At 42.1% G+C, this 24,235-nt stretch overlaps 2 protein-coding genes and 1 non-coding gene across 5 annotated transcripts; 1 reads left to right on the top strand and 2 right to left on the bottom strand.

The window, feature by feature from the left end:
* Positions 1-110: 110 nt before the first annotated feature.
* Positions 111-19,102, bottom strand: Mynn (myoneurin). 3 transcript variants are annotated; one of them, XM_021158301.2, is made up of 8 exons: positions 18,509-19,101; positions 17,420-17,716; positions 13,353-14,146; positions 12,035-12,194; positions 9,551-9,729; positions 8,620-8,703; positions 7,540-7,626; positions 114-5,051 (listed from the first exon to the last, which is right to left on the bottom strand). In XM_021158301.2, the coding sequence occupies exons 2-8, from the start codon at positions 17,683-17,685 to the stop codon at positions 4,789-4,791; spliced, it is 1,833 nt and encodes a 610-aa protein (XP_021013960.1). In that variant the 5' UTR covers positions 17,686-17,716; positions 18,509-19,101; the 3' UTR covers positions 114-4,788. The 3 variants fall into 3 exon arrangements, with proteins under 3 accessions (XP_021013962.1, XP_021013961.1, XP_021013960.1); XM_021158303.2 differs by lacking the exon at positions 18,509-19,101 and having other exon boundaries at positions 111-5,051; positions 17,550-17,716; XM_021158302.2 differs by lacking the exon at positions 8,620-8,703 and having other exon boundaries at positions 112-5,051; positions 18,509-19,102.
* Positions 19,103-19,897: 795 nt separating this feature from the next.
* Trnav-aac (transfer RNA valine (anticodon AAC)) lies at positions 19,898-19,970 on the bottom strand. The gene has a single exon. It is a non-coding gene; the product is annotated as a tRNA-Val (tRNA).
* Positions 19,971-21,302: 1,332 nt separating this feature from the next.
* Actrt3 (actin related protein T3) lies at positions 21,303-23,598 on the top strand. The gene is made up of 2 exons (XM_021158688.2): positions 21,303-21,576; positions 22,630-23,598. Exons 1-2 carry the CDS (start codon positions 21,383-21,385, stop codon positions 23,543-23,545), a joined length of 1,110 nt encoding a protein of 369 aa, XP_021014347.1. The 5' UTR covers positions 21,303-21,382; the 3' UTR covers positions 23,546-23,598.
* Positions 23,599-24,235: the final 637 nt, after the last annotated feature.

The following is a 24,235-nucleotide window of genomic DNA, read 5'->3' on the forward strand; positions in this document are numbered from 1 at the left end:
ATTCCAAGATAAAAATTATTGATCAAAGCTTATAAACCACTCAAATAAATCCTCTCTCTCTCTCTCTCTCTCTCTCTCTCTCTCTCTCTCTCTCACACACACACACACACACACACACACACACACACACCCGAGTCATTCTATCACTTGTTTTTCTGGTGAACCCTGACTGATACTATGTGGATGTCAGCTTTAAAGTCTGTGATATATATGCTACGATCCACAGAACCAGAGCCTAGGTACCTAGTAGGGCATGAGTGGGGGAGGAGAGGATCTAGGGAAGGGGAATTCTAAGGCGGCAGTAGCACACCCAGAGCTTGCATAAGTTAAAGTCAGACAGGGTCCCAGTGGGGACAGAGGGAAATAGATCTAGACTCCCACCCCTCACCAAGAAGCTATCTGCTATCCACATCTACTTGTGAAGGAAAAATTAGTTCTTCCAGTGGAGTATAGCTCGATATATTAGCCACACTTCAGGATAGGCCTCATGCCCCATGGCCAACACAGAAAGAACCAGATGGTATTTTTTGTAGACTGTCTTAAATTGCTTTTTCCAGTCCTTTCTGTCTGGTCTTTGCTGTATATTTTGGTTTCACTTTGTGTGTGTGTTTTTGATCTCGTTTGTTTGCCTGTTTGTTTTTTTAAAGAGAGAAAGGGTCAGAGTTGGCTATGGGTGGGGAGGTGTAGAGGATCTGGGAGGAGTTGGGGGAAGGGAAAAGCATGACCAGAATACAATGTATGGAAAGATAGATAAACCCCTGACAATGCTGACCTCCACAGGCTCATTTCCATGCTATTGTGTGAAACGTGTCCCTGTGTCTTCAAATTTACTGGTCTAAGGCGCAATCCTTTGCTTTAAACACCAGCTTTCTCCAGTACTCTCGATTTTTCTCACTGACTTTCCGGCCAATTCCGCAGGACCTTTTCATTTAGACCTTACTTAACACCGCAGCATTCCACAGCTCAAATTCTTGAGGATATGACCCAGCGGTCTGTTAAGTAAGTCAGCTGAGGTCACCGGTATGGAATCATGTTACAAACCTGGGAGTCTAATTTCTGCCTTTCAGCCATCAACTATGGTAGGACGTGACCACGTGGGCTATAAATGCGGCCTAGCAAATTCAGGCTGTGCATGTAAGTCAGCATGGCTGCTGGGTTACACATTTCTGACTGTTACCTCATTCTCTTTAGATACTTTCTGCATTCTGCCTAGCTCCTCTTCTGTCAGCCACATGTAACTTCCCTCAGTCACTTTCTTTGTCTACCCAGGTGAACAATGGCCCTTTCTCTCTCCACTACTCCTGACTGCTCACACTTCCTTTTTGAACTTCCTGTGAAACACCACTCAGCATTTCTGCTTATTTTACAGCTACTCATCTTGGCTTTCTCGCCTTTCTTCAAGTGGACGGAATTATTTTTGTACATTTCCTGGCAGGTACTATGTTTATATGATAAATCCTTAAACACAGCAAATCTTTTGTCAATAAGCAGGGGCAGGGGTTGAAGAAGGCAAAAGAAGACTACATCATGTCTCGAGAGCTTAATGTAGAGAGCGGTACACAGCTATAAGCCAGGACGCAGGAGTCTGAGGCAGCATGATCACTGTGAACTCCACACTTAGGCTATTTAATAAATCCAATCTCAACATAGTGATACATAATCAAACCTGTCTCAAGCAAAAAAGAAACAAAGAAATCAATGTCCTAATATCTCAGTCTCATTGTTATTCAAAATAGTGAGTGAAAATGCAGAATTAATCTTTTTATTTGGTGGTATTTTTAACCCAATAACAGATTAAAAATCTCCAGGTTAAATGATAAAAAAAAAAATTATATTCCAGAACTTCATTTTAAGTGCTTCTCAAAGACAGAGCACCAAGCAGTGCTTGGGAGGCAGCTCTCAGTGTTTGGTCCATGCTGAAATCAGCTGCGAGGCTTCTCCATCAAATATCTGCCCCAGCACATCTGATTCAGCACAGTAAACTGCAGTAGGCATGGATATTCTTATTAAACTCCAATCTGACAGAAGTAAAGACAGTACAACTATTAGCCTAGGATATTTTTAAAATTAGTGTAGAGAGTTAATTACCTACTTTAACTGCTTTGAAATGTGCCATTTCTGTAAGACTAAAATGTAGAGAAATGATAAACTACTTTTTCAAAGAATTGACAGACCTTCAATCTTGAAAAAGCCTTTAAAATTGTCCACTGAAATGATCCTACGGAATTTAACATGAATACTATTTAACAGCAAATTTTATTTAATATATAATTACAATTCCCTTTTTAAAAAAGCTCTAAAGTCAAATAATACAAAACAAAATTAGAAAATACTTTCTAAGATATTCAGCATTTTAAAGAAAGAGTTTGAAAACCTGCTGTAACACTTAAATAATTAAGAATCTTTGCTAAAACACTGCATCATAACAGAGTAGGTAAAGAACTTACCGCAGGGATTCTCTGTGTTAGAATGACTCCCAGATTCTCATAAAGTGCGCGCACATTAGAGTAAGTAACAGCATAGCATTAAAAGAATGACATTCAGTCTCTGAGCTCTCGTCACAAATAACTCTGGAAGAGCAAATGACTAAACCAATATCAATTTAAAATAATTTTAGATACGCAAGGAATACAAATTAAAAAAACAATCTGACCTACTTCAGATTCCACTTATATGAAATAATGCTGAAAGTAACAACTTAGAAGCTTTCAAATGCTAGTTAGCAAGTCTGGGATTGTGTGGCTTGGTGCTGTGTTGTTAGGGGCTGTGCTGCACGCCTGGAGAATGCGGGGAGGATGTGGAGGGCTTTAGGTTGCACAGAAGTCCTAGGCCAGTCTGGGCTGTGAAGTGCTAAACAAACAAAAGACTGTCATTTCACTCTAGGAGACTGCACATAGCACAGACATCATGACAGCAGCTTTTGGAACCCTGTTTAACCTTCTTGCCTTAACTTTCCAGAATGCTGTGATTATAGGTATGTGTGCGCCCACCTAACTACAGCACTTAAAAAAAAAAAAATGTTCATTATATGCTTGGATTAATGAAGCTGTGATTTAAAGATAGCCCCTCCACTTTGGCAAACTTGTTAAAAAGGGTTGAGTCTTAATTTTTTTCAGTTTTGTTATATTCCAGTAAATTTTTATTGATCTTTAACCAGAAAAGATTAGCTGAACATTTTATACCTTACAAATTTAATTCCAACTCAGTATGTTCATTTAACATACACACAGATTTCTTAGCTAAATAATAAAATAAGTTTATTGTACAAAGGTGGTATTTCATACTCTCTCCAGTTAAGTTAGTCTCGCTGGTCATAATTTACTGTGAAAATGCTATAGCTCTAAGAAATGGGAAGACACCTGCAGTTTGCAAGAACTGAGGGTCCTAGTATGTCCTCTTAGTTCTATGACTTGGACCCAAAAAGGGAGGATTATGATGGAAGAATACAGTCTCAGTGAACACTGCGAGTCTGTTCCAGTGCAGTCCTGAAAACACGTGAGACCTAACTAATTGATGGCAGAGATGAGAAACAGTCACCAGGACTTGTCAGCAACAGGAACTGACTGGGAAACTGGAACTTAAAACGCAAAGTGAAATCAACTGATATGCAGAACAGTGAGAGGGGAAGAGGGAGCAGGCTGGAGGACGGGCGATGCTGAATTCTCTACACCCAGGGGAACGGAAAGGACCACTATAAAGCTATAGCCAACAACCAAAAGTTGCAGTTTTAATGTATAAATTTGAAAAACACATGTCTATAGAAAACTCAAATATAAAATGGTAAACAAACTGATAACCCAAAAGTATAGCTTATAATTGAAGTTAGGATATTAATTTTATTTGTGTGTACGTGTGTTGCCTTAGGCATGCAACTCAGGTTTCTTGATTTTTTTCTAAGTAATACATCAAATTTAGAAGCCAAGTGATTTCTAGTATGTATTTTATATCTAGAAAATTCCTTTTAGAACATTTATTTTAAAAAGTGCATAACTGATACAAGATAGGCTTATCAAAAATTTTCAAAACTTGTTATATATTCACTTCCAATAATCTACAAATCTAATAAAATATAAAATGAATCAAATTCCAAAACTGTCTTCTGACCACTTAAAAACACCAAATATCTATTTAAAAAAATATAGTTTCAACTCAAACAAAAATGGATCTGAGTACTGGTTTTCCCCAGAATCCTGAATTCACTCTAAATGAACACAAATTTACACACATTTTCTGGGTTTTGAGAGAAATACTTTGTTTGGCTTCATTAGAAAAGTTACCTCTAAAGGAATATATTAATAAATAGCACAATTCTTCCTCAGTATCTAAATTTTCATAGACATAAACATGAACTTGAATCCCTCCGACAGTTTCCATACTGGTCCACAGGGCTTACAAACAGAAACACTTTGAAGTTGATATTACTGTAGATTTTGTTTAAACAGCAAGGAGAGAACAACAAAAAACCCCAGGTCAGATTCGACCTAAGGAACAAACAAGTCTACAATGCAAAGTGAAGATGGAATTAAGGCAGCATTAACAGTGTCTCAAACCGACCCACCCAAAACAGTGTGGTGCGGTGGAAGCGCTCCTTCACAGGCTGGCTGTTTACAATAAAATCCAAAGACCAAAACCAGCACTGACTGATGCAGTGTCAGGTGCTTTGACTTCCGTGAACAAAGACTAATGGGCACACAGCTCAAATGAGTGGGGGTTAATAAGAATATGCACCTTACCAGACATATTTATGTCTACTGCCGAGGATGGCCTAGCAAGTCCATGTCCTCAAAGTCAATATAACTGTTGTAAAAAAATCAACTGTGGTTCCGAATATCCATTCACAGTGGACCTCAGCAGTGTGTCTGATGTAGGAGACTGACTGTCTGTGACAGGCAGGAGCATCTGGTGGTCTTCAGTCCCAAGTGGAAGCGCTAAGGGTAGAGTCATATCAGAAGGCTTCACATCTAGTGTTTCTGACAAAGGACTTCTCTGTATGGAGTCTTGTTCACTTACAGCATGGTCATCTACACTGCAATCTGGATTTTTATCAGTACCTGAAACAGAAGGGAAAGTATACTGGCTCTAGCAATGCAAAACCAAACAACTGTCTGAGGTGCACTAATCCACTTTCAGGTCCTAGAAACACTCAGCCTCCACAACCACGTGCAACCTGTTTCTCTCTCCCCCATGTGCCTGAAGTTTGCACTGATACTACACAGCATGTATCAAGAACAGGGCCAAGCACAAACACAAGTACACAAATGAGTGTAAACATTCTAAGGCCAGGTGAGCTCTCCTCCTCTACCTCATTACACAGATGCAAATCTCACCCTCTCTCCATGGCACCCGTAGACTACTCAGTCATGCCTCCACTCCTCAACTAGGCTGTAAATTCCTCCATGGTGAATGCTAAGTTAAACTTCCCTGATTTCTAAGTGCAGAAGGGCAACAAAGTAAATCAATCTCTGTACACTGATTAATTTAATGAGGAGTGCCCACTAGCCAGTGGCTTCAGGTTTGCAGTACACAACTTATCAGCTAAATCCAGAAGTGATATCTCCTAGAGATATCACCACACCAACTAGCGATGTGCCTTGCCTTCACTGCACTACTGGCAGTAACATGCTGACATGACTTCAGCAGCCTCGTTGGATAGCCAACAGTGCGTGCTTTGCTTACACCAAGTTGCAATTCTCTGTGCTCTGCGGTTTAACCAGTCAAGAAACAACCTGAGCGGTCTTGTCTGTTTGCAATGACTCTGTCCTGCCCGTCTCCATCCCCTGAATTTCTCTCCTCAATTTCTGTAGAAATAAGTCTTTTGTCTCCTGACAGCCCCTCCCTTTTAGATACTGTCTTTACGGGCCTTGCAAGCAATCTGCTGTCGGTCAGCATCCTGAGTGCCGGGACTATAGGCATGTGCTACCATGTCCAAGAGAACCTAAGGCCATGCTAATGCTTCAGAACAAATAGCTCCTTTAGCACTTCTGTACTTACGATGCTCTACAATTTCAATATAGTCAGATCTCTGACATTACATCCAGGTAGTAATTAAGCTCTTAAGAGAACCAGGACTATACCCTGTTCAACTTCATACACCCTGCAGCTATGTGTATCCATAGGTATTAAATGGACTATGAAGAGACTCACTGCAGTTTTCAGATGTTTCTACCCTAATCCTTACAATTAAACTTACTACAGTAAAACGAAGTCACACACACGTAAACTGTTTGATACTGGACACTGTACCCGGAGCTGCACACATGCTGTGTGAGCATTCTATCCCACTCTCTGATTCTCATCGTCACACCTGAGATACCTTTCATCTTGGCGGAATGTCATAAGTACAGTAAACCAAGCATCTAATGTCAGCAACGAGCCTAAAAGTTTGCAGTCTGGCTTCCTATACTGACAGGATGTTGAGCTACCAGGGCCTATTTCCTTCCACATTCTGATATTCACGAGAGCTCTTTTCTTTCTAACTACATTAGTCATCCTCAACGCATTATGGACAATAATAACATTGCATGCTTATATTGTCTTTCACTTTTGAAACTACTCAAAAGTCATGCTTTTTGCTTTTTGTTTGTTGGCTGGTTTGCTTGTTTGAGAAGGGACTACTTATGAAGCACAACTTGAACAACAACTGTCTTTCTCGTCACCTAAGTTACAGAGTTATAGGTGTGTGATATGTGCCACCATGCTTTGTGGCAAGTCTGATTTTTTAAAGAAGGAGATAAAGTTGGTTTTTATTATTATTATTATTATTGTTATTTTATATGTATGGGTGTTTTACTGCATGTGTGACTGGTGCCAGGGTCTGGTAGAGGACACTGGAACCCCTGGAACTAGAGCTACAGACAGCTGTGAGCTGCCATGTGGGTGCTGAGACTCTAACCCAGGTCCTCTGGAAGGGCAGCTAGTGCTCTTAAATGATGAGGCATCTTTCCAGCCCCTGAACATTTTAAATTTATTTTATTTTTATTTCTTTTATGAAGTTTAATATTTCAAAAACAGTGGAAAGAGGAATATTCTGTAAATTATAAAGCTACTTTCTTTATATGTATATACGTAAGTCTTTGTTACTGTTTTCTAAAATCACTTAATTCTATTCATTTGTTTGCTTGCTTGCTTGCTTGTTTATTTGTGTCTGTGTTTGTGTGTATATGTGTGTCGGAGAACAACTCTCAGGTAACTGTTCTCTTCTGGTACCTGTGAGATTTGGGAATAGAATTTAGGTTGTCAGGCCTGAGCACACAAGCTTCTAGCCCTGTTTTGTTGGGGACTATTTTGGTTTGTTTTTTGAGACAGGGCTTCACTATGTGGCTCAAGCTTGCCTGCAACTAGCTGTGTGGCCACCTTGACATTAAGAATTTGAGATATTACTGGGACAGCTTCCTGAGTATTGAGATTATAAGCATGATCCACTCTAGCTCCCTACATCTACTTTTAAACACAGATCTAGTTTCCAGTGTTGAAATGTGTTGCTCATCATGCTAAGGACCAGCACAATAGAGAAGTGCATGTCTAAGCACGTGCTCTTACCAGAATGGACCTTTGTTTTATGCTTCTTTAAGTTTTTAATGTCTGTGTATGAATTTCCACATAATTCACAGATAAATGGTCGTTCTCCTAAAAAACAAGGCAAGAACTTTAAAAACTTAGTATTTAAAAAATTGCTAGCTGACACACAACTATCAAATATTGATGACAATTAAGCAAGCACTCTTTTAATCACTTAGTTATAACTGTGAGATGAGAAACCCTACACCTTAGGTACACTTTTACTTAAGAAGTATAGCCCAATTTGGGGTGAAATTATGCATTTTCATTTTCTGAAGTTCTCACAAATTATCTACTCTGACATGTCACAAATGAGGAACTCTTCTAAGAAATACTGACAATATTCTACAACACAATTATTTTCCAATGCATACTGTTCAGGCTGGGGAATCTACCTCAGCGGAAGACTGCATGCCTAGCTAGCATCAGTAAAGCTCTGAGTTTGCTCCCCAGCACAGTGGGGGTCAGTGGATGACTGAAGAATCACTTAATATGTTACCCTAAAACCAAGAAACAGGAGGATACAGGAGCTGGCAGTGAGTTTAACAAGCCCCTTCTAGTATTCATAGCATGCTGGATAAGAATTATGAAGATAAATTTTTAAAAAAAAAATGTGAACAACTTTAAAAAGTAGCAGTTTTCCTTTAATTTTAATATTCAATGTTTTTTCATACATATTACATGTTATAACAAACATGCTGATAACAAAATCCATTCCTAAAATTTATATATAAGAACCCTACTTTATAATTCTGATAATTCCTTGTTTGATATATCTACTCAATTTAATGCAAATGTTTTCATTTGGAAATGATGGATATCTGGCATATTCCTTAGAAAATCTACACAATTCTTAACCAAATTTAAATTATACTCTAAACAACTAAAATAATAACAAAAGAAAGAAATGAACAAATAAAAAGCTGATATTTATACATGAGAAACTAATTATCACTAAGTTATACTAGATACTAGATATTCCACAATGGTTTCAAAGCCAAGGTTTATGTACAAAGGAATTAAGAGAGAACAAAAAACGATGCGTTCTCCCTAAACACAGACCTGTATGGGATCGAAAGTGTTTGTTGAGCTCTCCTGAGGAAATAAAACTTTTCCCACAAATACCACATATGTATGGTTTTTCACCTAGATGGAAAATAAAAGATAGCGAAGTGGTGTACTATACCAATATAATATTTATCAATTACAAGAGATCTAAATTAAGCTTTTAAAATTATCATCTATATAAAAGCCTTCCTATGATGTATCTGAGAAGCATCCAAAGTAATGAGCTATTCATTCTACATATCTAGATCGGTACTTTTTATACACTAGAGCATCATTTCTGAATTTCTTCTTTCCTACAAGAGATGACCTGGGCAAACAATTTGATTCATATGATTAAGGACATGTCTAATTCAAGTGACATTTCAAATCTTGCTATTTACTTTTATTATTCAAGGAGAATAAAAATATTTAAGGAAGATTATGGCCAAGAGCCCACCTTCTAAAAGAGACTCTGACCAGTACACTCTGTTTTCAAAACTTCTCATTTGCATCTGACACACCTGTCTTGAGTTCCAGATCTTGGAATGTCTATGCAAAAGAGGCCCAAGTCACAAGACAGGCTTCATGCCTAAGCCACCTCCGGCTTAACTCCCCATCCACATTCTTACTCACCAGAGACAGATTCTCAAAAAAGGCTAACTAGGTTTTCTCTAGTCGTAAAAACATGGCTCAATTCGATTTACATATTTCCAGAATTCTCTTACTTTAACAAGCATAAGCTAAAAAAATTTTCACCTACCTTGTATTATTCTACCAAATGTCAGATTCTTAATCTAATGGTTATGTGAAGATCATGAACATAGATAGCTTCAAAACTACCAATGTAGATATCTAAAACGGCTACAGTCTACCTTTTGAAAAGGCCCAACCCCCACTTCTCTTGGCTACAAGCTTGTTACAAGCAATCTCAGTAGTAGACTCTCACCTGTGTGCTTCCGAGAATGAGTGATAAGAGAGCTAGAGACGGCAAATGCCTTTCCGCACGTGTCGCACACATAAGGCTTTTCTCCAGTGTGTCTGCGGACATGATAGGTCAGTGTGCTGGCCTGGGCAAATCTCTGCCCACATCTATCACAAACATATGGCTTTTCTCCACTGTGTTTCCTGTTAGTGAACATAAAGCAACAGTGCTAAGTAAAGCAATCCGGAGGTCACGGATACATCAAGTACTTCTTATAGAAAGTGCTATATTTCAGGCAACATTCATCTCAACAGGTGACACCAAGGGCCAATGGCTTGGTCCCCAGCTAGAGAGAGTTTAGCAGATGGAAACATTAGGAGGCTTGGCCTGACCCGCTTCTAATTAGGCCTTACCTCCTAAAAAAGCAGGTCACAGACTGTACCTTTGTCTCCACCCCTCTTCAACCTCTGCTTCTTGTCTGCCACAGGATGAGCAGTGGATTCCACCACATCCTCTCTGGCATATTTCTTTGCCTCATCAAAGGCCCACAAGCTATGAGGCAGGAGAACAGGGCCTGAAGCCTCTACACCTGCCTGCCAACACGGGCCCTCCTTCTTAGGGTAACTGCCTCAGAGTGACAGCTGGAGACATGGAAAGAAAGAAGAGTGCCACGGAGGCATCCTCTGTGACTGCCTCACAGTGGGGTTCAGACACTTTAGAACTTTATGAGGAATTAGAGAAAGTTTAGAGATGCAGGTTAGAGATGTTCTAGAAGACTCCAGCAGAGCTCCGTGGACCGTTCAGAAGACCATCGTCCTGACAGAGATGTGCACTGCAGCAAGGGATGATAGGAAATGTCAATGACTCCAACACTTGTGGCGCCAATGCATGAGCATTCAAAGTTTGAAGATAGCTATAGACGGACCACTTTTAGGAAGGGGAAGCGGTGTCAGGAAAGACATGCTGAGTACTAGAAGGAAATAATGCCACTGGGAACTGAACTTGAGAACAATTTTGAATTCTGGCAATTACCTTGTTTACATTTTATCCATGCCCCGAGGCTCTGAGCTTGGTCTAAAGATTTAAATTTTCCAGTGGAAGAAATGTCAAGGCTGCATAGTACACAGATGTTTCAAGCATTACTGGCTACTTTTAGCTAGATTTACAGTGAGCAAAAACAAAGTGGAAATTTTTGAAGAACTTAGAAGTTTGGCTTGAAAAGAAGTAAGTAAAGCTGGGACCAAGAAGACTTGGTTGAGGAATATTTAGCAAAGGAAAAGTAAGTCAATGGGCTGGGAGCACAGCTCAACGGTAGAGCAATTGTCTAGCATGTTGGAGGGCCTGTGTTCAGTTCCTAGCACCATAAAGCAGAACAAACAAAAATCCTCATCAGTGGTATATTCTTGTTATCCCAGCTCTCAAGAAGTGAGGTAGGATTTTGGGTCTGCAACCAGCCTGGGCTATACAGCAAGATCCTGCCTCAAACAAACCAAAAAAGTAGAAAACTAGCCAAATCCTAGTCATCAAAAGTGACAGGGTGTGAAAATGCATATTCATTTGGTTTGAGAACCTACTAAGCTCCTTGCCTGCATACACTGTTTCCATGTGCTTTGCCCAAGGTCAGCCACATAGGCACTCAGAGTCTACTGTAGCCATTGTTCACACACAGGCCATGGCTACTACTTCCCCTGGGAGACTGTGGTAGAGCTATCTATCACAGTAGTCAGGAAGAAGAGGCAGAGGAGGAGCATGCAGGGAAGGCTGGGGCAAGAGGCAACAATGAGAATCTAGGGAAACAGTTCTTTAGCCAGGTCTCAATACCTAAACTATCGCCCCCTCTAGTTCTCTGATTAAGTCAGAGCCACTACCCTCACAATCACCTTTGAAATGTTACACACTGTTACACTGGGGACTATGCCTTCCACAAATGGGCATTTGGGAGGTATCTCAGGGCCAAACAATTTTCTATCTCCTGCTGGAGATGTTCAAGCACACCCCATGTGAATACACTCAGCCATCTCTAAGGTTCTCCAGGCTGCATAGCTTCAGGATCTCTCAAAAGTTCACGTCTAAGCTGAGCCTTTAACCCCAGAACTCCAAAGGCAGAGGCAGGTGGGTCTCTCTGAGTTCAAGGCCAGACTGGTCTACAGAGCCACTTCTAGGACAGCCGGGGCTACACAGCGAAATTCTGTCTGGAAATAACAACAAGAACAAAAAAGTCCAGGTCTAAAGTCTCAGAGATTTGGGCAACTCTTATAAAAATCAAAACACAGTTTACACAAATCCCACAATACAATTTTCACTCCAAAGGAGAGGAATGAAAATGGAAGGAAGATGAGAGCCAGATGGAAACTTGGTGGACAAGCATCAAACTCTCTTGTTCTACAGTCAGCACAATGTCCTGTGAGGCTTACCCTGCGTGCTCTCTGTGTGCTCACAGAAAATGCACTACCCATTAGATTGTAATAATTAACTAACATAAAGGTCAAACGACTCATTTTCTTTTACCTTGCATGAATCTTGAGGTTGCTAGAAGTTGCAAACTGTAAATTGCACACATCACATTTATAGGGTTTTTCCTCACCATGATGCATGCGACTATGGAAGACCAGCTGGCATTTCTGAGCAAATCCTTTATCACACAGTTCACATTTATATGGCCTTTCCCCTAAAAAAAATAACATTTATATTACGAAGATATTAGGAAAAAAAAATCCTATTTTACTTGCTAAAGTCATAAAGTTTTAAGGTTTTTAAGAATTCCAACAGTACTGGTTTAAGGTTTTTAAGAATTCCAACAGTACTGGTTTTCGTTTGCAGAAGATGGTACAACTTCCAAGTAACAAAAACAAACGGGATGTCTTTCAAGACGACTGAAAACACTAGAAGCAAAGAAATCAATCGTAACAGTGAAAGGTGATCAGCAAGAAGAATAGATAAAATACAAACCTAAGCAGAAAGTCATGCAAATCAGAGGTAAACAGAAAAGCTGAGAAAGAAGGATCTTCAAAAACCAATGAAATCTAGGAGCATGTAATGGGAAGTGGTGGTAATATGTGAAAATTGGCCTGAGTTTTAGTATTTAACTCTGTTAAATGTTTAAAAAACTAGAACCAAGCAAGGCGTAATGGCACAGCTCCATGATCCTGACTACTCTGGAGGGTGAGGCAGGGAGACTGCAGATTCAAGATGGTTTTAGCAACATAGCAAGACACAGTCTCAGAATAAAAAAAGTCCTATTGGGGAGGGGGAAGGGCTAGCTTAGTGGTAGAGCGCTTGTGCAGCATGTTCAAGGCCCTACGTTCAATCTCCAGCAGGGGCTGGGGTTAGGACCAAGTTTATGCATATTATGAGAGAAAAGGGTGTAAGGACCTGATGCACTAGAACTCAAATGTCAATTATAACAAAGAGCTATTAAATACTTGGTTACAATCACAAATAAAATTTTAGGATTCTAATGTTCTCAGGAGGAAGAGGCAGGCAGATTTCTGAGTTCGAGGCCAGCCTGATCTACAGAGTGAGTTCCAGGTCAGCCAGGGCTATACAGAGAAACCCTGTCTCGAAAAAAACAAAAAAATAAAAATAAAAAAGGATTCTAATGTTAAAACCTTTTACGGATAAAAGAATATGGCAAACTTTGTTCGTAAGCAATGAATGTTGTATGCTAATGTCATCTGTATGGGCTGAAGATAAAACTTAGTAGTACAATGCGTGCTCACTTGAAGCCCTGGCTTCAATTCTCAGTGCCAAAACAGAAAACACAAACAGCACTAAGCCACCACAGCAGGAAAACAGAACAGTGGCCTTTCCCAGGAAGCAGGTTTACCTGTGTGAGTCCTCACATGCGTCTTTAGTTGGTTGCACTGGGTAAACGCCTTTCCGCACAAGTGGCAGACGTAGGGCTTGACTCCTTTGTGTATTCTCATGTGCCTTCGAAGGCTGCTGGCTTCCGAAAACACCTTCCCGCAAGTGTTGCACATTGGCTTGGCCTTGGAAAACCTTGGATCCAGCTCTTCCCCGGCGTTCTCCAGCTCATATGGACTCTTTACACTGGCTATGTTAGACATGGAGTGTTCTTTCAGGGCACAATGCGACTGTGATTTCCGACGTTTCCGTTTGACTGTAACAGTTTGCACAATATCTTGTGTTGGAAAAGTATTCTCCACAACCGAGGTCAACTCAAGTTCTGAATTGTCATTTCCTTGAATGATTTGCTCTACTACAGGTGAGGACAACTTACTCGTCTCTAGGAATAATTCCACAGATGCGCTCTCTAGAACATCACTGGGGTACTGCACTGTTTTGCTCTGCCCTGGTTTCTGGGAACTGAAAGCCTTCTTCTTTTTTTTACTTTGAGACGATTTCTTTGTCCATGCCCGTTGTTTAGGGTCTGCCTGAACGGGGTCTGTGGAGACTTCTGATTTCTCCCGACTGTTAGAATCTCGCAGAGTAAGCAGGCAGGTCTGTTGATTCAATTCGATGTTTCCAGTAATACTAGATATTTCTGTAGAAGAGGGACTAGCAATGAAAGCGAAATCCTCCATCTTTATTTTACATTTAGTTACTACCTCTTCTACTTTGAGATAGTCAGCAGCCTGATGGATTTCTTTAACATTCCAACTGAAAGGAAACAGGACAATGACAATATATACTGATCAAAAAAAAAAAAAAAAAAAATCAAAAACAAAACCGGAAACAGCTGTACTTACTCAAATGTCTCTTAAAGATCTAATAAAACAGAACGCTGGACATTTTTAAACTAAGTAAGAAATGTATAGACTGTAACTCAGAATGTTTGAGCAGGTATCTCCAATTCTATGTTACTGAAAAGATGAAAAGAATGTAGAGTAACAAAATACTTTTTTGTTACAAAATGTATTTTCTGGTTGCTTAGAAAACAATAACAAACAAACAAACAAACAAAAGACAGACACTTGAATTGAATTTAAAAACGATTGCTGGGTGGTCAGGAAGCTGGCTCAGCGGGGAAAGCCATCAGCTGTGAAAGCCTAAGACCCAAGGGACCCACTTGAGAAGGCACTGTGACTGTGCACATGTCCCATCATCCCTGCACTCTCCTCAAGATGTCAGGCAGACACAGGCCAGTTAACCATACAGCAGCAGAAACAAGACCCCATCTCAACAGGATGAAGAGAGAAATGAGTCCCCCAAACTGGTGTCTGACCTCTACTTGCGTGTGGTACACATGTGAGCATCCTGCACTGGAGAACACACATACATTTGTTTTACTTCTGTTGAGACAGGGTATCTCTTTGTAGCTTTGACTAACCTGAAACTTACCATGTAGGCTGGACTCAAACTCATAGGGGTCACCTGCCTCTCCCTCATGAGCCCTGGGATTAAAGGCATGCACACTGTGCCCTGCTATTTTTTTTTTTTTTTTTAATGTTGTTGGCAATACCCTGCTTCCTCCCATTCCTTCTGAGGCTTCCTCAGAAATCAATCAACTTTTCTGGATTGGCAACAGAAAGAGTTAAATGAAAACTGTTTCCTAATCTTCTCTCCTGCCTTGGGAAGTACTTTTAACTAGGTTTCTCAAGCTTTGCTGTGAATATGAATCATGGGGAGGTCTTGTTAATAAAAACTGACATTTAGCCATCTATGAGAAAGTGCCAGAAAGCCTGGAACTGTTATACACTCTCTACTAAGAAAGGTGTTCCAGGATGTTCCAATCAACTTAAGATTTTTTTTTTTTTTCACAAATAGTTAATGGAGAAAGAGACCAGGTGGAAGGTAGGTGGCTTGTGTCTACAACAGAGAACTCTGGGGACTGTATTGAGGCCATCCTCAGCCACAGAGTGAGTTTCTGTCAAACTCACACAGTGAGATCTTATCTCAAAAAAACTAAAAAAGAAAACCTAAAAATTAAAAAACTCTCCCAAAATCCACTGATCTGCAGTTAGTATTAAATACTCTATATTCTTCAGCCCATTCAATTCATCAATTATTTACCAAATTTTAATTATTGTGGAAGATTAACTTATCTCTGCTCATTATCCCAATAAAACAATTCTAAAACATGAATACTTCCTTTTCAGAAAAAACAAGAGGTGTTTTGATCCTAGCACGTATAAGAAGTGTACATTCTTATTATGGAATAAGCTTCAAACTACAAGGAAAGGATCTTAACTGTGTACAGGCATACATCTGTGGAGATGGCCTGGAAAAAGATGTGTATGAAAAGTATTAATAGTCCTAGTCAGTAGGTGGCAGAATCTCATGAGCATTTTTCCCTTCCAAGTTTCCTCTAAGAAATGTAGAACTGAAGAGGGCAGAGAATAAAGACGATAAAATATAAACTAAACAAGTGTTTGTTGCACAGTGGGGGCTTCAAGTAAGCTTTCACTCAGTCTTTACAATAATACCAATATAGTTACTACTATCTCACTTTTATGAGGAGATTAAGGCTCCCAGAGGCCTTTAGGTGACATATGATCAGCCAATCAGAAAGATACAATTCCAATGTCTATTTGTTTTTTCTTCAGTAAGTCTGGTTAGCCCGGAACTCAAAGAGATGCACCTGCCTCTGCATCCCAGGTTCTGGGTTAAATGCGTGCACCACCGTGACTGGCCTATAAGTCTGTTCTACCAGCCAATACCCTACTTGTGCTCATGCTTCTACTAGAAATGAAGGAAAGAAGGCAAGCACAATCTGTCCAGATCCTTTTTGCTTCTGCCCTTTCTACTTTTCTCCCACAACTAGGAATGCCTGACTATTAGCCTAACTTTTACACAGACGAGACAACATATCTGTGTCATAAGACTCTGAGGAGCCTACTTACTGTTAAAGGGGCAGCAGTAAGCATCTTTTCACATAGTCTGTGTGTGTTCCTGTGCACACGTGCATGCAGATGTGTGTGTATTTGTGTATGGAAGCCGCAGACAATTCTGCGTGTCTTCCTCTGTTGCCCTTCACACCTTATTATATGAGTCAGGATCTTTCCCTGAGCTCGAAGCTCCCAGATTCTGCTAGGGGGGGCTGGCGGGCAGGCGGGCTAATGAGCTCCAAGGAACCACCTGTATCCACCCCAGCAGCACTGGTATCACAAAACTGCTTTTATATGGTGGCTAAGGACCCGAAATCAGGTCCTCATCCTTGCACAGCAGGCACTTGACCAATGCACCTCTGGAGCCCAGCGGTTAAGACCCTTCAGAGAAACCCAGTGATGCCTCTGGCTTGATTTAAGCTTTGGATAGGTTGACAACGGTAACACACTTAATGCTACTTGCATTTCCACGAAGTTACTTTCCAGAACCACAATCAGAAAGTCCTGCACGTTGCCATTTAAATATGAGCAGTAGAAGGCATTAGGCCATGAGGCCAGGGGTGGTTCTTCAACAACTCTACTCCAATTACTCCAAATACAGCAATGGACAGAGACTGTGTGAGAGAGGGCCTGAGGGACACGAAGACCAAAGGAAAACCCACTTTAAATTCAGAACTTGCAAAATTGAAATAGTTTTTTTGGTTTTTTTTTTTTTTTTTTTTTTTTTTTTTTTTTTTGGTGAATAAGTCTGCCAGATGGAATTCTTGACGTTAATGTGTATTGTTTGTTTGTTTTTGTTTTTTCAAGACAGGGTTTCTTTGTGTAGCCCTGGCTGTCCTGGAACTTCCTCTGTTGACCAGGCTGGCCTTGAATTTACTAGGTCCTGCCTGCCTCTGCCGCCCACCACCAGCTTTAATGTGTTTTTTGTGCTTACCAAACATCTTTTCATCCTCAGCAGTTCTACTGAAGCTATAATGTGTGTGTGTGTGTGTGTGTGTGTTGTGTATCAACACTGAGAATGACCATGGAGAGCAAATTGGAAAAACAGGAATCAGGCTCTAAAGACTGACTAGATTTTATAACTGAATAAAAACATGTACTTTACCTGTCGAGATTTAAAGTTCCTGTATATATAAACTCCAACAGTTTCTGAAATCCGTCAGCCTTCACCTGACTCTGATCAAGAAAAACATTGTTCTCAGAAGTGCTTCTGTAGATCGCCCCAAAATACTCACTAAAGGAGGCAAGCACATTCCTATGTGCCTTAAACTGGAATTCTCCAATCACTACGGTACAGTCGCAAAGAAATCCTGCTTCCCGTTGCTTATTCAGTCTCTCTAAAAGGTGCTCACAGTGGTGTGAATACTGCATTTTGCTAGCAGAATGGGATTTCACCCTTGATCTAAAAAAGACAAGAAGAGACGGTGAACTGATAGCCGTAAACTTTCATCAAACATTCACCCATGCAGCGGTAAGGGAGTGTGGGACAAAAGACTAAACTCCAAGAACACAGCTCTTACTTTGCCTCCAACCCCCCAAAGCCTCATCGAACACTCGTGGTGATTAAATGCTTTTCTTTGTTTTACTGCACTAGAACACTAATGCAATAAAAGGCAGTGAAAAAAAAAAAACAACAAAAAAACATGTCACAGTTGTAAAGAGGGCCGTAAAATCCTAAGCTTCTAGAGTTGACCCCTCAAACTTTCAAGCTCCAACAGGCATCTTTACCTGAAGGTGCTTAAACAAATAGACTAAGAAAAGCCTCCCTGAAACAGGATAAGAACACGATACGAGTTGTTCCCCTTGCTCTCTGATCACTGAACCCTGTAAGCAGAGATGGTGAGGTTCCAAGCGCCAGGCAAGTGCAAGGGGGCGGGAACGCCCCGACCCGCTGTGTCAAAGGTTCCATCACTCTCCCGAGGAGGACACACCCCTTGCCTGCCTGCTGCTTGCCTGGCAGCGGCGGAGGGCGACAGTCCCAGCCAGTCCCCGGCCTCCGCTGCCTTGCCCTCCCAGCTTGCACTCCCGCGAGTTCCCACGGCACCGGCCATGACTATATATACCGCGGACGCTGCATCTCCCAAGACACCCTCCTCCGCCCCGAATCGCGCTCGATCTCCGAGGCGCCGGGCCACACAAGACCCCGGGATCCCAGAACGCAGGGACGCTAGGCCAGACAGAGGGCGGCACTCACCCGTAGCCGCCCAAGGGAAACAGTTTCTTCACTCTCTCACCGCCATCTTGGGAGGACGTCACCGCGACGCTCCGCCTCTCCCTTCCTCCTCTGCGATAGCGTCACGTCCGGGTGTGTGATCCATTGGGGACACCGGCGATAGGACGCTAGAAATCTACTAGGGCCGGCGAGCTGGGTCTCAGAGCCCTGACTTCCCGGCATGCCCAGGTCTCCGGATCACACCTCCTTGCTCACTCGCATCGGGTGCGAGCTGCTCACCTTGTCAGCCCGCAGCTGTCGGCCCAGATTCTGGACAGAGACCCGGCTTGAGTGCAGAGCCGGCCTCTCCCGGAACCGCGCTGCGCGCTGCATGCTGGGAGTTGTAGTTCTTTTCCTCGCCTGTCATCCTGTCTTCATTAGCGCCCCTCCAGTGGAGATGACTGTGTTGTGCACCCTGGTTCTTGACCGGGGCGAATGGGAGGGATATGCTTAAGTCGAGGCCAATCACTCTTTCCTCTTTTGCATATCCGAAAGCTCTTGGGACCCCCAGAATTCTGTTTGAACCGGCTCACCAAAGCTCATCTACCAGAATGCCCTTACCTGGCAACAGAGATGAGATGTTCGAAAGCAAAGCAAAGCAGCAGGGCACACTGGGCATGCGCAACGTGGGAGGAAGGTGGGCTTTCTACCGGAAAAGGTTTTCCTACGTCTGAACCAGAATCATTTTAGCTCAGTTATTTTTATTTACCTCGAAATCAGAGTTAGTGCAGTAAAGGGAGAAGAGCAAACTTATCGCTGCACTGTACGAAAGTGCCAAATGTTTTGATGTGTTCTTCCCTAGAACCTGCGGACGTCATAAATCTTAAAAAGCACAACCGAAACGTTTGTTAGTATAAGTTACGTTTATGCTTTTTTAAGGAATTTACCTGTGACTTTATTTAAAAGACAGTGTCAAAACCTCTGAGAGTTTTTTCCATACCGGAATCTTTTTGCTTATATCTCTGTGAAGAATTTGTGAATAAAACCACGAGTCGTGTTTATAAGAAAAATGTTGAGGCTACTTTTTTATATGTCTGAGTATAAATTTCTTTTTAATTTCATCTTTTTGTCAAACCCTTTCGATAATGTGTTAATTCTGAAATATTTAGTGAACTTGACATTTAAATTAAGAACAAAATTTAGCCTGACATGGGGGGGGGGGGGGGTAAATGGAATCTCGAGGGGAGAAAACTGAGTACAGACAGGCTTCAGAGGCTAGAAATTGGGAGAGTGCAAGGCAAGCCATCTAGAATCAGTAGCAGCTACCTACTTCATCAGCCCTTTTTGTTGCTGCTCTCGTCTGTGTGTTGCGTTTGTTATCAACTTTAAAAAAGCTGAGTTAAGGTCGTTTCTTTACCGTTTTAAAAGCTATGTTTCCGCCCGGTTTCGAACCGGGGACCTTTCGCGTGTTAGGCGAACGTGATAACCACTACACTACGGAAACTTGGTTGCACTGTATCGTTGAAATGGTTCTTCTTATGTGATCTTCTCATATACGCTTCACACCTGTTTAAGGTTTATGTATTTTTCAATGAGGAGAGAGAGAAAAATATTAACAAAGCACAGTTAACCTAACAGGCTGAAACTATTTAAAAGTTTGAACTTGTTTGTAATTTCTTTTTCTTTCTTCCTTCCTTTCATTCATTCTTTCTTTTTCTTGTTTTGCTAAGCCCGGCAGGTACACCACTAGAGATCAGCAGGCACACTTAGTTCCTGGCCGAATTTCATTTTTTCTCATTTTGGGCAGGTTATGCTTCCTCCGGCTGGGAAGCAGCGGCGCGCTGTAGCCAGGGCCTGTGAATTGGCGCAGAACAGTGCTTTGGCGGGTTTTGGTGGAAGCACGTGCAAATTAACCTTTTCCCCATCCTGCTTCGAAACCAAAGCTTCTATTTGTGTGCTGTTTTAAAGCCCCTAAAGGATGCGCGAAACCAGACACCAAGACGCCCATTTTTTGTTGCGCAGTGTACTTTCTTTTTCTGAACTGAACTTCATAATGATCTAAGGCATTTATATTCTTACCAAATGGCAGACATGTTCTTATTCCTAAAATATCAACCTCAGGAAATGAAAATTAGCTTCGGAGGACCTAGAGATATAATCCAGAAGATGAAGAAAATGATGAAATAAGGGTGGAAGGAGAGAGAGAAAGAGAGAGAGAGAGAGAGAGAGAGAGAGAGAGAGAGAGAGAGAGAGAGAGAGAGAGAGAGAGAGAGAGAGAGAGAGAATGGAGAAAAGACAAGGGGGAAGGAGGGGAGCCGAGAACTCAGAGCCTGAAGAGGGGAATTCCGCTGAGTTCGAGGCCAGCCTGTGCTAAAAAAAATGCACCATCTTACAAAACCCAAAAGGTTTTGCCTTTTTATGTACATCTTTAGAAAGGACAGGAAAGATGTAACGTTGTTTACTTTACTATACAGAACATAAACTCGTTTCACACCCCAGCACTCCCTGAAATTGATCCTTACAGAAGCCAGGCAGAGCTTTCCTGTAGCGATATTTCGAAACAAGGCCGGTGTTAAGGGTCTTCCTCCAGCTTCCCACCGGCCTTGGAACACTACTGTTAACCACAGTGCGAGGACTTAAGAGAATTTTTTTAAAATAGCTATTCAGCGTGTTTGAGAAAGGTTCTTGTAAATTGTTAGATTTCTATGTTTTGCAAGGGTAGCCCGGTTTTCTGGTATTAATGCTGAGAGCTTCCAGGAGTGCTCAACCCATGGAAAGCGGTTGCAGGAGGCACCTCACTCATGACATGCGGGCCAGCAGATGGCGGGGTCCTCTGTGACGCGACATTACCAGCACCTGTCACCGCACAGCCTGGGAAGAGCGGTCAGGAGGCGCAGATGCAGCAGCACCAGCGGCATGAGCAGCTACCAGCCACCAGTGGTGATCGACAACGGCTCGGGAATGATCAAGGCGGGCCTGGCTGGGACCCGGGAGCCCCAGTTTGTCTACCCGAATATTCTGGGCCGGTCCAAGGGTCATGCGGCAGACAGCAGGCAGGAGCTGTGTGTGGGTGATCAAGCGCAGGAGCGCAGGAGCTTCCTGTCCATCAGGTACTGCGGGACGCTGCAGTCTTGGGGGCTTTGTGGAAGTGGGTGGAGAGCCCAGAGCTAAAGCCACCCCGAAAGGACCAGGGAAGGAACCCCAAGGCCACTCCTTACAAAAAAAAAAAAAAAACAAAAAAAAAAACCTTCTGTTCTCTGTACACAAATATATTCAAGCATACAGTGGCCGTTCATGCTAGATGTGCCTGCGTAAGAATGTGACTTGAGAGCCGGGCGTGGTGGCGCACGCCTTTAATCCCAGCACTCGGGAGGCAGAGGCAGGCGGATTTCTGAGTTCGAGGCCAGCCTGGTCTACAAAGTGAGTTCCAGGACAGCCAGAGCTATAAGGAGAAACCCTGTCTCGAAAAACCAAAAAAAAAAAAAAAAAAAAAAAAAAAAAAAAAAGAATGTGACTTGAAGTGTGACTTTTGTCATGCGGTGTGGTCTCTTGAACTATTTACAATTATACCAGAATGTGGGAAGTTTCCAACTTTTTGAAGTCACATTCTTCAAAGAGGAGAAAAATAACCAAGCAAAATGACTGCAGAGAAAAGTAGCTGTGCTGTTTACTGGAAGTTACTTTGTCACTGACAGAAAACAATAATGATAAATAGTCCCCTTGGATGCAAAGGAACAGAAAGGTAGAATTAACGGTTTCTATTTAAGAATGGTAGCCTTCACCTTCATTCGGGCAAAGGCAGGGGAGTCTGTGCGTTCCAGGACATCTTGGTTTGCATACTGAGTTTGTTTTATTTGTCTGTCTGTCTGTCTGTTTATTTGATGCAGGGTTTCTCTGTGTAACCCTGGCTATCCTAGAACTCGTTCTGTTAATTGGACTTGGCCTGAAATCGGAGATCTGACTGTCTCTGCCTCCTGAGTGCTGGAGGCAAGTGTCATTGGTTCTAAGCTAGCCAGGACAACATAATGAGACTCTGTCTCAAAACAAGAACTATCAGATAATAATAATAATAATAATAAAATAATTTAAGCCAAATCTAAAAACCACCATTAGCAACAACCATAAAAGCACAAGACTTATATATTTTATTGTTCTCCCTCCAGCTATCCAGTGGAGAGGGGTCTCATTTCCTCCTGGGGGGACATGGAGATCATGTGGAAGCATATCTATGACTACAACCTGAACCTGAACGCCAGTGATGGCCCCGTCTTGGTTACAGAACCTGCACTGAACCCACTGGCAGACCGGCAACACATCTCCGAAGTGTTTTTTGAGAATCTGGGAGTCCCTGCCTTCTACATGTCCGCCCAGGCGGTGTTGGCTCTCTTTGCTGCTGGCTTTACTACTGGCCTGGTGCTGAATTCAGGTGCTGGGATTACTCAGTGTGTGCCCATCTTTGAGGGTTACTGCCTATCTCATGGTGTAAAACAGCTGAGTGTGGCAGGATCTGACCTCACCAGCTACCTCATGATGTTGTTGAAGGATGATGGTATCATGCTGCTTAGAACCGGGGACAGGAAGATTGTTACAGACATTAAAGAGAATGCTTGTTATGTGGCCATGAACTATGAAGATGAAATGACCAAGGACTCTAACCTAGAGAAAATATACACCCTGCCTGATGGGAAGACTGTCAAACTCCATAAGCAGTTATTTCATTGCCCAGAGGCCCTCTTTTCTCCATTTCTTGTGAATGTTGATGGTCCGGGCATCGACAAGATGTGCTTCGGCAGCATAATGAAATGCGATACAGATCTCAGGAACTCCTTCTTCTCCAATATCATCCTTTCAGGAGGATCGACGTCTTTTCCTGGTTTAGATAAGCGACTCATTAAGGATGTGGCAAAGCTGGCACCTGCCAATACTGCCGTACAGGTTATAGCTCCTCCGGAAAGGAAAATATCAGTGTGGATGGGGGGATCTATTCTTGCATCCTTGTCTGCCTTCCAAGACATGTGGATCACGGCTGCAGAATTTGAAGAAGTTGGACCCAACATTGTACACCAGAGATGCTTTTGAAATGCAGACAGAATGAAAAATAAGAATGCTTTGAGTGTACATAGCAAAATGTTTTGGGTGCTCTTATTTGGGGAGGGTGAAAAGCATTTCTGTTATTGGGATGGGCCACTTTCTTTGTAAAAATGTTTTTGGTAGTTTTGGGAATTGAACCTAGAGTCTCAGGACTGATAAGTGCTCTACCACTGAACCATATTCCCTGCTGTCAGTTTTACTTGTGTTTTGAGATAGGATCTCCTGCTAAATTGCCTAGGCTGGATTTGAGAATTTATAATCCTTGTGCTTCAGTCTCCCAGGAAGCTGGAATTACAGGTTGCAATTTTGGGCCTGGCTTTCTTGGATTCTTCCGAACAGGGCAGGAAACAATGTAACAATAACGGTGGGTGTTGTAGGAGATGAGCCACAGCTCAGAAATCTCTGAAACGGTCCTTCTGCTGGGGGAATGGTTTTTATTGTGAATGTGATAGGGAAAAGAATCCAGACGCATCTGGAAGAGTTGGAAGCAGAGAGAGAAGTAGGCTGGGCATGGGCGAGGCAGTCTGCAAGACAGTGTGAGAGAGCGAGGATGGGGGGTGGGTGGGGGATTGGGCAAATCTTGCAGATTCTGTCATGCCCAAAAGAACCTGGACAGATGGCCGTCTGTGGTGCCTAATCACATATCCTCATTGATAAGGCGGGACTGCTCAAGGTCAT

The sequence above is a fragment of the Mus caroli genome, unplaced genomic scaffold (assembly GCF_978045245.1).
Source record: "Mus caroli unplaced genomic scaffold, Mus_caroli_1 scaffold_3, whole genome shotgun sequence".
NCBI classification, from domain to species: Eukaryota; Metazoa; Chordata; class Mammalia; order Rodentia; family Muridae; genus Mus; species Mus caroli.